Below are 17,328 nucleotides of genomic sequence, written 5' to 3'. Positions count from 1 at the left end.
TATATCAATAAAACATTGCCCAACTGATCGCTGTCTCTGTGTCACTCTCTGTCTTTATAGTGGTCTTTTGTTTTAACTGTGGAGGAATATGGATTTCAGGGTAATTTACAGAGTGACTGAGATTTTTTTTATCAGGGATTTTTCAGTTTTCAGATAGGGAACACCAAAATTCCTGCTAGGGAGGCCAGTGGCAGGACCCTGCCTGCTCAGAGCTGGCGCCTTGGATCCAGCTTGCCGTGGCTGACCTCCTGGCCAGTCGGGGCCAGGAGGACATGCTTTGACAGTTCAAAGCAAGCCACCACACCCAAAACATCTTCCGGGTGATAGCTGACCAGGTGGCCGGACAAGGGCACACGTGACAGTAGTGCCGCACAGAGGCCAACTCTGCAGCCACAGCCCACCGGCAGCTGACCCAGAGGGGCAGATGCCCCTAATGGCTCTGCAGTCCCCATCTGGGTCCGGTAGGTGCACAGAAAGTCACAGCCAGGCAGCAGCCCCTACTGCTGCAGTGGGTAAAGGGTGCAGGGAACTCTCAGGGTTGCTTCAGCAGTCCAGCTGGCACAAGGGGTAGTGTCCCCAGGTACTGAGAGTAAGTAGCCCTGAGCTACTTGCCAGGACAGCTTTTTGTACTGATGGGGCCAGGAGAGAGCAGCTTTTTATACTGCTGGGGACAGCACAGGTGCTGGCCCTGGGCTCTACCTCCCCCTGGCTGCAGATCCGGGAGGAGCCAGTCAGAGTTATTTTGCCCCAAGTGGCACAATTTGCTCCACAACAAAGTGCATGTCCAAGCACGTGCGCTGAGGCAAAAAGCCTCGGCTCAGATTTGCACCGCTTCTATTTGAGCTGCTGCAAGCACAAGTGCTTGCATGTGTGGACATGCCAGTGGGTTGAGTGGGGAACAAGCTGTCCAGCCTCTGCCCAGCATGCAGGGCAGGGGCTGGGAACTGTCCATGTCAGGGACAGGTCCCAGCCCTGTGCCCTGATCAGGTGATTGAGGTATGGGGCTTGGAAAGAGGGGCAGGGTGGGGTACGTCGCAAGCCACTGCCTTGATCTGCCGGAGGGGCTGCTAGCAGTGAGCTAGCTGCCTCACTGATGGATTGGGTGGGGGGCTGGGGTCTGCCCTTCCCTGCAGCTCTTTGCAAGTCACCTGCCCCTGATTGGGGAGCTAGAGCCAAAAGCTGCTTGCTGCTGGGGGAGTGGGAAATTGTCCCCACGTGAGCAGCAGGCAGCCCCTTGGCGCTAAGAGACAGCTGTTTCCTGGCCTGGTGCTCTCTGCCAGCCTCTGGGCTAATGCTCAGGGGGAGCCTAGAGCTCTCCCCTGTGGCGGCAAGAGCCCTTTGCAAGGCTGCAGGCAACTTGGTGCAAAAAATAGCAAATCTACTCCCCGCATATGTAGACACCTGCCTGAAAGTGCTTATTCCTGAGTATTTTACACCAGAGTAAATTTAGGCTGGATCAAATGCATATGTAGACATGCCCTATGTTTAGGAAATATATCTGCTGTCCTTTTCTGTATGCTAGCTTATTTTTTTTTACCCAGGAAATAGAAGAAATATAGCAAATCTGTGTAACAGGGATGTACCAACAGTTTTCTGTATTGTGCTTGAAGTGTCTGCACAAAATATTGTACTAGTTCACTTGATGCAGGTTGCTGAGTAACTCATCTTCATGTTTATCATATTTTCTCTTGGGGAAAATTGGAAACAATCTCAGCCTGTTACCTGAAACTATCTTATCAGGCTAACAAAATAGAGCAAATACATTCCCAATGCCTAGTAATGTTAGCAGCAGACATTTTTTATATATACTAGTGTCAGTCATGTGGAATAATCAACAGCAGCAGTCAAATACCTTTCTTTACTTACTTAAATACGGCAAAATCAATGTGCAGGCTTCACAAAAGCTCAGTAGCTAACTTCTAGGGTTGACATGCAGTGTGTTGTGGTGTTATTTCATAGACATCAGGGCTGGAAGGGACCTCGGGAGATCATCGAGGTGACGCCTGCAGGGTTTAGAACAGCTCATTTAAAACCCAATGTCCAAATCTAGACTCCAAAATTCAGCTTTTAATCAGGCTTTATATTTCCCCTTTTTTGTGGGTGATATTCAGTGTAATTCAACCGACATCCCAACATTCAGTCTTTTAAGTATCATTGCTTTTATATCCTATTATAATATCCACTGGCGACTTCTTTTCATTTCTTTTCTTTTCTCTTCTGAACATATCCAATACACATTTGGAAAACACTTCCAACCAGAGTTTCTTGGTGCCAATGAATCCTCATGCTTCCATCAGTTGCAGGATCTTGCACATTTGGTGCTCCCCATTTACTAATCCACAGCAGCAATCATTCCCTGTTTTCATACTTCTTCTCTTTTCTTTTCTTAGATCCTTGAAAAAGGGGCTGAGCCCTTTGAAATGTGGCTGTAGTATTTAAATCTACATGCAGTTTCTTTTTTGTGCTTTTTGCTTAACTCTTATCTGTATTAAAAATTAATATTCTTCTTATAATTTCACCAGTGGATCTGCCATGTGGCTCTAATGTGATATAGTATACAACATGCAATTAGAGGTAGCATACCAGCTATACCATGCAGCATACAAGCATTATGCCATTAGGAAAAGTTCTGCCTGTTACAAGAAGGAATGGTAACACCTAACAGATATTCCTGTGCTTTGCAGTAACTTAAAGAGATAACAACATGTTTACCTCCCTTTGTTTATATATATGTATATATTTTAATGCTATATTAGTATCTCCTTATTTACAGTGAGCATGTATATTGTACCTCTCTTTAGTACCTGTTTCTGTTTTCACCCTCAAATTTATGTTATGTTAACGTCATTCATACATAGCAGATTGGACTCCTCCGCTACAAACAGTTCTGAGAAATGGTATAATCATGTTGCTTTCTTATCAATATGAAGAGATTTTACAAGGAGACTTCTGTGTTAGTGAAAACAATCTCCTTCTGTTGACTTTCCTCATCATAGTTACATGCCAAACCTACAATGCAGGTGTGCCTACACATGCATTTGATGCAGTTTACTTATAAATAAATTACTCCTGAGTAAACACTCCTGGGCTGGCGTCTACATGTGCAGCGATGTAGAAGCAGATTTGCTGCTAATGGCAGCAAACTGCTCCCACTTCTTGGGTCCATGCAATGGACCCCTGCCACCACCAGGGAGAGCTCTAAGTTCCTGGGTGCTACCCCAGGGACTGACAGAAAGCACAAGGCTGGGCTGGGACGTTGTATCCTGCCCCCAGGGACTGCCTGCTGTAGGGGCAGAGACAATGTCCCTTACCTTGGCAGTAGGGAGCTTCTGGCCCCAGCTCCCTGATCAGGGGCAGAGGACTTGGAAAGAGTTGCAAAGGAGGGGCAGGGGGCTGGGACCTACCCCACCCCTGCAGCTCTTTCCAAGCCCTATGCCTCAATCACCTGATGAGGGCATGGAGCTGAGACCTGGCCCTGACCAGAACAGTTCCCAGCCCCCACTCTGCTATCATGGGATGGGGGCTGGAGAGCCTGTTCCCCACTCAGCTCTGTGACCACCGAGCTGGGTGCAAAACAGTCTGGAGAACCTATTCCTTTCTCAGCTCCATGATCGCAGAGCTGAGCGAAGAATAGGTTTCCCACCCTGTTCCTCCCCTAGCTCTATGATCACAGAGCTGGGCAGGAAACAGGTTCCCCAGCCCTCACCAGTAGGGAGCTCTTGGCGCTGACTTCACAACTGCAGGACTAACACTGGAAGATCCTTATCTCCCAGCACCAGCCCTGCGGTCGCGTAGCTGGCACTGGAAGATGAGGATCTCATAGTGCTGGCCCTGAGACTGTGGAGCTGGTGCTGGGAGACAAGGATCCCCCCAGCGCCCACTCCGCCATTACGATCTTGGAATGGGGGGCTTGGGGCTCCCTGCTGCCGGGGCAGGGGGTTGTAGTCCTTGCCTGGGTTCCTGTGGTGGAGCCTGCCCCTGCAGCAGGCAGCTCCCAGGGTAGCGAGCAATCTCTTACACCCTGGTAGCCAGCTGACTGGGAGCAGATTTGGTCCTGGTCAGGTGTCTACACAAGCGCTACTCTGCAATTAGTAATCACAAGTAAATTTACAACTTGCATTTGCAGGTAGCAAATATATTTGCAAATAACAGGGTTTATTGCACAGTAAGCATGTGCACGTGTAGACACACATGCTTACTGTGTAGAGAACTACGCTACTGCACAGTAAAGTGTCCTGTGTAGACACATGCTGCATGCCCTTAGACCACAGCTCCTGAACTTCAGGTTGTTAAAGAAACCAAGCTGTGTTAACATAATTTTCTTAAACACAAGGAAATATGTCGTATTCTTCAGCTTTCTCATGGCCACCTGGTGCAGTGAAACTGGCCACTATCCTTGTCTATGGACTGGCCTTTTCCTTTATCTCTTTGCAGACTACACAGATGGAGATACTCTGTCAAATTGTAGTATTTTCCTTTTTAGAAACTCAAACACAAATATGATATTCTCTATTTCTCTTTTTTTTGTTTAAGGTCCTTTCTGTGAACAGTGCTCTTAATTCTAGATTTCTGATCCTAAGTATAAAACCGTCACTTCTTCCAGATGACTTCCAAAACAGTTAGCTGGGAACAGTATTTGCAACTAGCCAAAAATCAGATACATTGTCTCCATTTCAGCTAGGAAGTTTGCTTGATATCCACAGTGTTTTATATGCATTTCTTTAAGTTCTCCTAGTTTATGTTTAGGGAAACCTAAGTCTTTCTGGAAAAAGAAATGTCTTTTTAGCAATCATTTAGGAAAACTGATCTTGCAAATATCTTCAGTACCATCAGCATAAAGTCATTGCTTCAATCTTTCTATCATCTTTTCTTATCAAAGTGGCAAGTATCCATTTCTCCATGTGTAGCCATTTTTAACCCTGTCTTTGCTTTTGTTTTTAGCCATAGAGTTCTTCCTGGTAGTTCCACACTAAGTTTTGTTCTTTCTTAAAACGATCCAGTCACAAAGGAAGACACTCTCACTGGTACTTTATTTTATATCTAATTAGACACCTGTGTTTTTAAATCAGGCACAATCAACCTGAAGGAATCATAATAATAATAATAATAAAATGGAGGACAATAATGAAATAAGTTAGTACAAAATAGGTCCTTATTTACAAACTATATCATATACAAGTTCAGTCTCTGATTCCATATATATCTGCTTCCAGTGACCATATTTTTTGAACTGGCCATGAAAAATGTTCCAGATCTTATGGACTGAGTAACCAAATATAATGATCACACTTCTTTTTAGGTACTTATACCACACTTCCCCCATATAGTGTATTTATCAAGAACTCTTCTATGGGTCCACTTATTAACTGTCTTCTGAAATACGAATGTCATTATTACACTTTGCTGTAGACAGTGACAGTTCAGTAACTAGTCCAACCTCAGGTAGACTTTAATGTTCAGATCTACAGAATGCTCATCTTTAACTTTTAAAATTAATGCATTTGATAGGAAAATAGCAAGACAGAGTATGCATTGAAAATGTCCACTGCTACTTTCATAGACTTTCTTTTCCCATTTTGAGGGACTGTTACTAACATTCACAGCAACATAGTTTGGTCTCTATTCCTGCTTTCTTTTCACCTACACAACCATCTTCTTATCTCTGCTTTAAAAGTCCAGGACATTTGTTTCTTTATATGCAGTATGTTTTCCTGGTACATATTTTTCAAAGCTCTTTTTCCTTCAAAGACAATAAGCTGTTCCACCAAGTGGTACAGCTGCAAATAATGTGTGCTTCCAAAAGACAGAAAGGTATGAAGTAGAAATAAATTGTGGTCTCAAACTTCTGAGGGGACTTGGATACAGATAGCTGTAATTTTAATGTTATGTTTGCAGTTACGAAAATATCTTTGAAAGATGTGGTCATCAATAGCCTGTAACTCTGATGTGTTTTTAAATAGGCTAATTATTCTTTCTAAATGTTCCTTCAGAACCAATAGAAAATTGGACATTATCAGACAGAGATGAATACTTTGACAGAGTGATTTTATTTTGGCACTGGACATCAAGTATTCAAGGGTAAATAGTCAAGTCAAGGACGCTATGTAAGAACTGCTGTCCACCAAGCAAACTCTTGAGCTGTAGTTACCAATCACATGCGTGAGTCTAACAAGGGGGGCCAAAGAGTCGGTAGTGAGAAGGACAACTCAAGTACAGCCTAGCGGAGCCATATAAAAAAAAAATGTCACAGTGGTGACTCCCACTAATTTAGGCCTGGTGGAGCTGTGAGCATATTGCTGACACCAGCAATTTTTAAATGGATCAGCAATGAACAACAATATCCATGAGTGGATGCTGCAAATGAGTTAAGAGGTCCCCTGCCATTTGTTATTGCTAACATTACTAGATGTGTTTTCTGGATTACTTGCTCCTGGTAGGTCATGATAAGCAATGTCATTTGCTTTCTGGGGAAGGTTTCTCTTCAGGAGCTGCTGTTAAAGCAACTCATCAAAGGTAGAATGCTAACTGCTGTCTTTCTCTCCTTTCTTTGTTTATGGCAGTGTCTGGAGGTCGCAGCCGCTTACACCTCATTGACCTAGGTAGCTGTGTGAAAGCACTCAGCAAAAATCGGGACGGAGGCTCTGGACTCTGCCTCTCATTGTCAGCACTGGGCAATGTCATCCTGGCTCTTGTCAATGGCAGCAAGCATATCCCATACAAGTAAGTTCTATGTTGACATAGTAGGTAGTCATACATAGCTTGTGGGTGTTTACTTTATGTTGTTTTGTGTTTTATGTGACTGAATAGTTATACTTAGTAAGGTCCCCTCTACATGTTACAGCTAGCTACTGGTTAGCTGCACAATTAAACTGAGACCAGTTAAACATGCAAAATAGCTATAACACCAAAAAAGGACGCAGCCAACTCTAAAGTTAGACCTCAAAAATGTGTTCTAACTTTTTAGCGGTTTGGTATCCAGCTTTAGCTTGCATGTGTGGCGGGGTCTCTATCTGGGAATGCTGTGGGTTGGCAGACTCCCAGCCACAGGGGTGCACCATGCTCAGCTGGGGCAGGCAGTCCTGTGTCTGAGGGGACTTCTGGTTCTGGCAGTGCCTGGCACCTGCAGGGCATGGTTGTGATCTCCCAGCCCCCAACGTGCATGTTGCATCTTTAGCTGAATGTGTAGAGGAGGCTAAAGAAAGCCAGTTAAAGCCTGAGGACCGTGGACTCAGTCAGGCACCCTGTAGTAAAGGGTAAAACCTGTATTCAGTGGCATGGGATGTGATCCTTTGGTATCCAGCTAAGATGAACAGAGAAATTTCAGTTCTGAACTCAGCCTCTCCTGTTATGAGCACAGAGGTTCTCTGATATAGTATTTGTAGGAGTAGAGGTTTATTTATAACTTTCACCAAACCAATACAATAAAAAGTATATATCATATAATAACTAGAGGTCCACCAATATATCCGTCCATATTGTATCAGCTCTGACAAAAGGAAAATTGACATTATCAGTAATCGGTTTTTTTTGGCCAATGTCACTGATAAATGCTGCATGCATGTGTGCAGCTGCAGCATGCATATGGATAGGAATGCAACCTGGGAGGCTGGAGAGCAACATCCAGCTGGTGAGTTTGTGTGGGTGAAAGGGATGTGGGAAGAGGTGTGGGGGGGAAGATCTAGGTCCACTCGGTGGGGGAGGGAGTGGGGCTGGGACAGGAGCAGATGCTAAGCCAGGGCGGGGGCGGAGGCGGGGTGCAGGATGGAGCTGTGGGCGGCTCATTCAGGGGGTAAAGGGGTGGCTCCTGCTGCTGTGTACATCCCCGGGGGAAGCATGGGGGCATTTATCCCCCAGATTTCTGGGGGCTGGGGACTGTGCTGGGCTCTTCCTGGCGGGGGGGTGGGCAGGGGCTGTGCTCAGGGTGGGCAGTAGTGGTGCTGGGGAGTTTACAGGGGGGTTACAGCAAATTTTGGGGTGGGTGTAGCCCCCTAACTCCCGTGTTCCAGTGCTGCTGCCATCCGCCTCAACCCAGCCTGCCCCGAGTGCAGCCCTGGCTGAGCCCCCCTGCTGGGAAGAGGGTGGCACAGCCCCAAGCCCCAGCTCACAGAAGACAGGCCGCCTTCACCCCAGACACACATCTGGGGGGCACATACCCTCCCCCCACGATCCTGTGTCCCTCAGACGAGCCACCCATGGCTCTGTCCTGTGCCCCGCCCTGGCTGGGCAGCACTTGCCCCAGCTCCTACCCCATGTCCTCCCTCACCATGGGAGCCTCAATCTACCCCCGCACACCTCCTCCCTCCATCACACCTCTTACCCCGCAAAGACTTACCAGCTGGACACTGCTCTCCAAGCTATCAGGCTACATATCGGCTATCAGATCAGTATCACCTGATATGGCAGGTTAATAATTGGCCATGTGCATCGGCCAAAAAAAATCTTTATTGGTGCACCTCTAATAACATTTATATAACTGATTGTCCTTGCTAAAAACATGCATTTAAATGATCAATTCTACCAGTTCACACCAAATGCAAATCAAACACAGTCTATGACAATTATAAAAGAAAAGGTAAACTGAAGCAGTGGACAGTAAAACAAATTGGAAGTTTTCTATTTGATGTTGGTCTTAATTCTTTGTGCAGGTAATGCAAATACACCTGGAGAGTATAGGACAGGCTCTGAGTGTTAGAAAGAAACCAATTTTTTTTTTCTTCATTAGCCTAGTATTTAACATTTCTCATTTACGACGACCTCCATTTTCCTCTTATTTCTTCAAAGAACCATCAAGGCCACACACACTGATTTAAGTCATTCTTCCCACAAAAACATATTCTATGTGATTGTGGGGTCTGACATCACCTGCATGACAACTGCATATCTCATTAGAGTGAATCTCAGTCTAGTCTTGGCCTCTCATTGTTTGTAATTTTGCACTGCAGTCACGTAGGTTTTTAGGCCAAAGGAGCGCTTCTTAATCTTACAAAAGGGGAAGTTCAAGGCAATTTAATTGCCATCATATCCATCTGCGTGCTGACATCTTTAATTTTTAAATTTATGTCTTGTTTTAAGTATTGGGGGAATATTAGGTCAGTGACTCAGTACATTTCCCAGGCCATTTGTCTGGAGGAGAAAATAGATGTTCTTTTATCATTCAACCCAGAGTTTATTTGGTAGAGGAGAGGCTTCTAGAATACGCTTCTTAAGGTATCTGGTAGATGTAAAGGATCTACTTTTCATCCAGTAATTAAGGGTTCTTAATTGAGTTAAGGTGCTCACATTTATCCACCAGGTTTCAGAGTGCATGAGCTGCTCCTCCCATCTATCACTGTGGTTTCAGATGCCTCCCTGCTCCATGTCCCAATCTTTGAATTAGGCAGAGATAAAAGTTACCTTAAAAAGTCATTAGATGTCTTTTCCATTTTTGGGTAGACGATAGGGTCAGCACCCCAAAGTTCTTCTCCATCCAATAAAATGGATGGCCTTAGATCTATAGACCTTTAGTGCTGCCAGAAACACTCCTATGCCTAACTTATTGTAAAAGAGTAAAACTGTGCCCAAGGGCTTATTTTGCTCTAGTGTTTACATTTTTAGTGTGCTTATTCCAGCTCAGATTTTTGCTAAAATAGATTTCAAGGCATTTAAAAGAAGATGCCACCTTGAGTTTCTTCTCCTGCAAAAACCAAACTAATTTCTTCCTTCCATTCCCAAAAACCAATACCTTGGATTGAATTGTTGATTTCTAAGCTACTTGAGATACAGTACTTCTGAAAAGCACCTTTGGAGGCCTATTGTGAGTATGGGTAGGTCTACATGTGCCTATCTAAAGTGCAATTAGCCATTTTTAAGGTGCATTAAGGGTGCAGACCTACATATATCCACCCTTAATGCACCTTTAAAATGACAATTTTAGGCTAATTACGCCTTAACCTACGTGTATACAGCTTAAGGTGCCTTAATGCTGCCTATGTTGACTGAGCAGGCTGGAGCCAAGCCTGCAGGGCCCTGTGCTGCTGCCAGGTGCTGCCAAGATAAGGATGTGGTGAGTTTTTCTCTCTAAGGCATAAATGCTGGAGCTGGTATGGTGGTTCCAGCAGCACTAGTACCTATCAGTGTGTCGACTGACTTGGAACTAAATTGGCAGAGGGGGCAGGAAGCATGAGGGCTTCTGTCAAAGCACAAGAGAAAGGCCTCCTCGTGGTCCCCTGCAGGGGAAGAGGGCAGCACAGTGCAGGCAGGGCCTTTTCCAGTGGCTCCCCTGTGCCTCTCCCTTGAGGCAGGTTTGCCGGTTGGGCAATGCAGCCCTGCAAGAGTGAGATGCCTTGCTGCCCTCCCAGGATTCAGGTATCCTTAGAAAACCTTGCTGGGGCTCCTGCCTGGAACAGCAGGTGGGCTGGGACTACATCTGCCCCCAGCACAGCTTTCCTTGTCTACTCACCTCCACCTGCTCCTGGCTTCTCTGCTGGACACTGCCCATGGGAGAAGCCCGAACAGGTTCCCCTTTGCCCTGTGGCGGGTTGCAGGGGAACTTTGACAGGAGCCCTCACACCTCCTGCCCCCTCTGATGACTTAGTCCCAAGTCAGTCAGCACACTGACAGGTATCACTGCTGCTTCAGTTCCAGCACCTGCACCTTGGAAAACAGCACCTGCCACTTCTTCATCTTGGTGGCACCCAGTAGCCTCACGGGGTCCTTTAGGCTAGGCTCATGGGGTCCAATGCTGGGGAGGCAGGAACACAGGGAAGGGGTTAGAGCCAGGGCCAGTCCAAATGCGTCTTGGGGGACTGGAGGCTCCCACCCTATCAGCCAGTGCTGGGCTGCGCTGCCTAGCTATGCTGCTGCGGGCTACAGGGGGTTCTGCATATGGTGCTGTCCAGAATGGGCTACAGAGGCTGTCCAGGGTGCTGACCAGGGCAGGCTGCAAACTCATTCACATGTACTTAAACTGCTTCAGTGCACTATAGGCTAAGGTGCATTAAGTATAGGCACATGTAAATTCACATGTAGACACACCTTATTGGTGCATCGTCTGGATAAAGTAAGACAGGGATGGGGTCATTCAGTGTTATGGATACATGGAATTGATTCTCTGCTAGCACCTGTTTTAGCTCATTCAGAAATAAAATAAAAAGCACTGGAGGAAGCAAACATCTTGTTGTACACCTCTCATACTTGGGAAACTTTTGGATTTACCACCAATCTTATAGTTCTGTATTTGAGAGCTTTATGCATTGATAAGAGAGCTTCATCCATTGATGTTGTTGCCAGGTTCTTCCATAATTTTAATCTGTCTATGAGATCTATGAACACTATACACAAATGATTTTGTCTTTTTACATATGTAGCTGTTACATTGTGCAGTGTTCATGTGACATTGCTTATGCAACTCTGGATTCCTTACATAAGATAGCCCTGACTTGATCAACCTTTTGATTTCCTGAATTGCATTGGTTTGGGCATATCCTTATCTTCAGCGATGGTGGCTAGTACCAAAAAAGTCGCATTGACTTGAATATCCAGAGAAGTAAAAATATGTGCTGTAGCCCAAAGATCAAAGATCTGTGGTCATCTGAGGCCTTAGGGAGCCAGACTCACTGTCTGTTCCAGAAGAACAAACTTTTCTTGTCTGATGGAGTATTCCAGAAGAAACTGGGAGCTGAAACTCGCATTTTACTGTCCTCAATGTGAATTTAGCCTTTATTAGCTTGTGAAAGATATAATATGCTGAAACTGCAGCGTTATGAGCTACAGTTTCTTCATTTTCAAAGTTCCTGAAATTTTTATAGTCTTGTGTGAATTTGAGTGGCACCTTTATACTTGCAAAAAGATATGTACCATTTGTCACAGAAGACAACTAACCTGTGCTACTGCAGTTAGCTTGTGGGAAATTGGAAGAAATGTGCACATAGAGGATATGTTGTGTCCTCATTTCTCTTCATTGTTGTCTCAGACTATTTGTCATGTGTGCCAGTCTGAGGACAAGTTTGGATTCAGTATCCAACCCAGGCAGTCACATAGCCTCCCTATCCAAATACTAAATGATTCTGACTTTGCAAACGTTATTGTTTTCCTAGTAGAAAGTATGAAGTGTAGGTAGCAGCAAGCTGTAGCTTCCAGCATCATGAGCAAAGACTAAACTCCTAGTCAACATCTAATAATCTGGAGTCCTAATGAATGCCACCATTCACGAAGGTGACTTGGTGAGGGCTGGAGGTGAGAACTGTAGGAAAAGCTATGTGAACTAATGTGAACTATCCTGTTAAATATTTTATTCCGTGAATTTCCCTTTTTACCCTTCACATACAGTTCACAGACTGATTATTCATTTCTCAAATATATGCATGAGTTGAAATTATTTTTTTCTTGGTATTGGAAATTAAAAATTCAGGTTTAATTGAAACTGGTCGAAATGGTTTTGTTTTTCATCCTAGATTGGATGACTATAACTCTATTCTTCAGGTTCCTGGTATTTAATGATTTAACACTTATTTTCCAAGAGTACTTGGCTGTGCAAACTTAACATCTGCCTTTCACAAATGTTCATGCTATTAGAATTTGGTCAAACTCAAATGCGTTATATGAATTAATAGAAAAATATATCAACATGACCTGTATTTCATACTTGCCAATGTAGTTTAAACTATATTTATTGAAAAATCTCTAATCTTTCTTTGTGGATTGAAAAGAAGACAGCCTGAAGGAGCAGGAAAGGATGTTAATGAAGGTCCCTAGGCTAGAACTTAAACATACAAAGAATAGTTACCAAATACAACAGCTGTCTTTCTTGGCAGTGCCTGACTTGGAGAAAGGCAATACCAAAAATGTCTTCCCCTTGCTGCACTGGCAGTGTCTCCCTGCAGTAATTTCCAGCTGTTACCCTGTGTTACTTTTGGGTTTATATACTTTGGATTGGCAGAAGGGCCAGTATGCTTGTTCAAATATGTATCTGTCTTGTGAAAAGAAGCAAAAAGCTTCCAGTTGGTCAGCATCTCCTTCTGAATCTGTTCATAAAAGTAAAGCCTGCACAAATGATTTGCTAACTGTCAGTCAGACACAACCTTCATAAAAACCTGTCTGAGGAGCTGGTTGGAATTTAATTTGGTAGAATGTGCCAGGTAATGTATTTTGGACCAGATTGTCTCTAGCTCTGACAGGGGAGATGAGGAAAGGTAAAATTTCCTTCCATTTCCTGGCCTTTTCAAAAGTTACGGGAATAGTAGTCCCCTGTCCACACTTTCTCATATACTGGTTGAGTGCCACATTGCCCCAAAGAAAAATGATAAGAAATGAGGGCAGGTCCATGGTGCATCACTGGGAACAGACTGCACCTTTTGAAAGGTCTTTGTAACCTGATAACTCATCTCGTAGATCTGCTCACATTGTGCATCTCAATAAAAGCTTTTATCTTAGAATTATGCCAGGATTACATCCCTTCTAGGAAAAGGACACATTATTGCACTGTTAAGGATAAAATGTGAATGTAAATATTTGTGAACCAGCCAGTTTGTGAGTGGTAGCACCCTCTGTATATGACATTGTAACGCTGTGTGTGCTCTCAGCAAACTTCTGTAGAACAGCATACGGCATGAAGCACCCTATTAGTATTCGTGTTACTAAACAGCCATTAGTATTTATATGTCAGTCTATCAATACACACCGTATGGCTTTCTGGGAGCCTTGTCATATTGTAGCATCTTGTAACATGCGTATGCCACATTCTTAAAACAACATCGACATAAGATTTTATTTTTACTGTAGCAGTTCAGTACTCCGGACTATGAATGCAATTCTGCATTGTGCTGGGAGGCCTCACCTTCTATTCAATGTGCAAACTGAAGTGTGAAAAATGGTGGTCGAAATCTATAGCTGGGGAAACCAGACTTAGCTTCATTGACTTCAGAGAAGCTGTGGATATTTCTGCCAGGGGTTAATTTGGTTTTGTGTATGCCATCTCCATGAAAACCATTTGGTAGACCAAAATAAATTTTGGCTGTGTCTTCATATCCATAAGGCTCTGGAGTCTTGGAAGCCAATAACTTGGAAGCCATTTCCCTAGCAAAATTAAAACAGATTGGAAATAATAACACCAATTGATATTAGCTGCAGCATAAACTCTACTAATAGAGACATAGCAAAGCAAAGTAGGAATAATCAGGCTGGATTATTTGGTCTGGAATTCTGTTTTCAATCATGGTCAATGTCAGAGGAAGGGGCAAGAATCCCTTTGGGGATAACTACGTGCAATAAATCAGGGTTACACCGCGGAGTATGAGAGGTTATGCTGGTGAGTTATATGAATATACATATTTACACACGCACAAAATCCCATCTAATAGAAATCTGTTTTCTTAGTGACCATATACATTTCTATTCCTTTTTTAACTCTTACTAAGCTCTTCTCTTCCAGCATATCTGCACCAGTGAGTCTTACCAACTAGCTGTGCATTATGTAAAAAATAATGCTTCCCTTTATCAGTTGTAAATGCACTGCTGTTGGATTTCATCCCTGTCCCATTGTTTATGTAGTAGCACTGTGTCCCTCAGAAGAATGGGAGAGGATTGTTTCCTGTGTTTGAATGCAAAATAGCTGCATACAGTTTAGATTCAGCTCCCCCCACAACCCCCAAGAAGAGGAAGGAACTAAACCCCAGTGCTGACCAAGTCATCTAAGCCTTAAGGCTGCTCTGGGGAAAAGGCTTTACTGAGATGTGTGCAGTAATTGTTACTGCTATTTTATTTCTTTAAAAAAGCACTCAGATTTTACATTAGTGCTGCATTATCTGCTGCTGATTTCCAAGATGAATGTTTTTAAACCCACAAATGAATATCTATTTGCACAAACTCCAGATACTGGTTTATATAGCTCACTATTCAAAAATGACTCTGGTTGCTAGGCAACAGTGGTGGTGATAATTCATGGTAATGCTGTTTGGGAAATAATCATTTTTATACATTTTAATGAGTATGAGAATGCAGGAGAACTGCTTTTGGAAAAGTGCAAGGATGTATGAATTCCCTTTTTTCCCAGAATTCTCTGCTGATTTTATTTTATTTAATAAAGCTTGTCTTGTAATGTGCTGTCTAAATTTGTTGTTTCCTTGACTGAATCCTATATTTTGACCTACCAGTGCTTATCCTGCGAAGCAGTCTGGGACAGTGCATAGGTGGATATGAGTCCAAAAACCTTGATTCTGTTCAGTATACTGCCATAAATTTGTATATGTACCAACATAGTTACACAGATACTACAGTATCTCGAGTTTGTGCTGAGACCATGTGAAGTACATTAGTATTCGTGATCTGTACATGGAATGCCAAGGCAAAAAGGATATTAAGTGACAAAGGAAGTCTGTGCCAGAACCAAAAATAGAACCCAGATCTCTTGAGTCTCAGTTTAGTACCTTGACCATGAGACCATCCTTCCTTTCTCACTATGTGGCCTTGGGTAAATCACTTAACCTCCTGCTGTGTCAGTTTCTTCAAACCAAGGGTAATGATAATCATCCCTACTTTGTTAAGAATGTATTCCAACCTAGGGGTGAAAAGGACAACGTAAAATCTGAGCGTTATTAGAAAAATATTTTCTGGTCTTGATTCTTCAATGTTAAGTCATTTCTACATTAGGATGACTTAGGGAGTTGTACCGGTATAAAACGGCACCAATGGGGAGCAGAATCTGGCCTGTTTGATTTTTTTTACTAAAGCAAGAAGAGGAAGAAGTAGAAAATTATTGGGTTAAGTTATCATGGTTAAAAGGTTCCCACCAGTGATATGTTGTCTGTTAAATTCATCATTTGAACCTGTGCCTCATTCTTTAGTGTAAAAAAGAAAAGTGTTCATTTGAATGAACAGCATGAGCTTGATTCTGTTCTTGGTTAAATGGGAAGGTAAATCTTTAGTTGCTTATTTAAAGCCAGTGGTGTTACATCTGTGTAAAATGGCAAGAGACAATAATCAGGGCCTCAAATCCTTCTGGTTTTGCCTTCACTGCACTGTTGTTGTATTCACTGAAGTAGTTACAGTTTTTCTGTGCTCTAAAGAAACAAGGGAGAGGAGGAAAGCTAGAAAAAACATAAACACAAACTAAAAAACTTAACACAGAGAACTATCTGACAACTGAAGCACAGAGGCTTCACTGATTTCTGGTTGTAATTGTGCTCCTTGCCGTACGCTTCACATACCATCCACTAGAATGTAAAGCTGAAGAATTTGCATTGGGCTCATCATAGATGTCAATCAGGAGTAATTATGGGGACTTGCACTGGTATGAAACATATTGAATTGAAAGACTCATGCCATTAAATGAGGTAAAGTCAGACTGCATTGATAGTCTTAATGGGCCAGAGAGTCCTTTAATTTATGTGAAGGTAAACCAGTAATAATGTACTGTAAATGCTGTCAGTGTGGAATCAGATCCAGCTTAGACAGCAAAAAAGATGCTGATAGGGCCACCCCCAAATCTTCAGCTATACATGCAGCAGTGTCATATGTTTGTGCCCCAGTTTATCTTCAGCAGTAGTCTCCCTCCTGACTTGGTGATGGAACCTGTCACTGATTCCCCCCTCTCACTCCCAACCCACCTAGAAAGGCAGTTTTCTACATATTGTAAGAAAAAGCAGAATGTAAGAATTGACAGATGACTTGTCAGTCATAATGAATAAAAGGCTATTTCAGTTAGAATAATATTTTAATGGCCAAGTTTGCTGCTTGATAGAGTTCTTGTCACCTTGAAGGCCCTCAGTCAAGAAGTTGGTCTGTGTACATGATATTCCATTGAATCTCGGGTTATCAGAACTTGAATCATCTCTTCTAAGCCCACAGCTGCTCCCACTGAAGTGAATGACAGGGCTGCTATTCACTTTGATGCTGACAGAAACAGGCTCATGGCTACTTGAGTCCATGGGCCCATGTCTAGTAAAACTTGCATTGTATATACACATTAATTCCATTGGCTTTAGTTACTTTTTATGCTTATCTGAGATCACAGTGTTTCTACACTGCTGTATTCACCCCATGATGTATCCCCCTCAATACATGGACTTTGGCCATGTTCCAGATTCCATCAACGTCATTAAAAAAACTTGTGTGGACTTCACTGGGTTCAAAATTCACCCATGGAACTATAAACAGAAGTAAAAAGAGGATAGATAAAAGAGAAAGATGAGGGCAAGTAGAAGTTAGAAGGAAACCAGAGAACTAGAAAGGGCAGAAATTATGCTGGAGAGAAACAAAATGAAAGAAAAAGCAACGAAGCCTAGAGGATACAAGAATGCCCAGTGTGGTATTGTCAGAGCCATCCCTTGAGGGGGGAAACTGGGACAACCGCCC

The 17,328-nt window shown here is 43.3% G+C and overlaps 1 protein-coding gene across 1 annotated transcript in view; it reads left to right on the top strand.

Moving 5' to 3' along the window:
• The window catches only part of KIF26B (kinesin family member 26B), a 330,600-nt gene that overhangs the window by 231,013 nt on the left and 82,259 nt on the right, over window positions 1-17,328 (top strand). The window contains exon 9 of the mRNA XM_019548609.1: window positions 6,561-6,720. Coding sequence (XP_019404154.1) covers window positions 6,561-6,720 — 160 coding nt within the window. The remainder of the gene's footprint in view (window positions 1-6,560; window positions 6,721-17,328) is intronic.

Source organism: Crocodylus porosus, unplaced genomic scaffold, assembly GCF_001723895.1.
Source record: "Crocodylus porosus isolate Cpor-Errol unplaced genomic scaffold, CroPor_comp1, whole genome shotgun sequence".
Classification (NCBI taxonomy): Eukaryota; Metazoa; Chordata; order Crocodylia; family Crocodylidae; genus Crocodylus; species Crocodylus porosus.
This window is presented reverse-complemented; position numbering and strand designations above follow the sequence as displayed.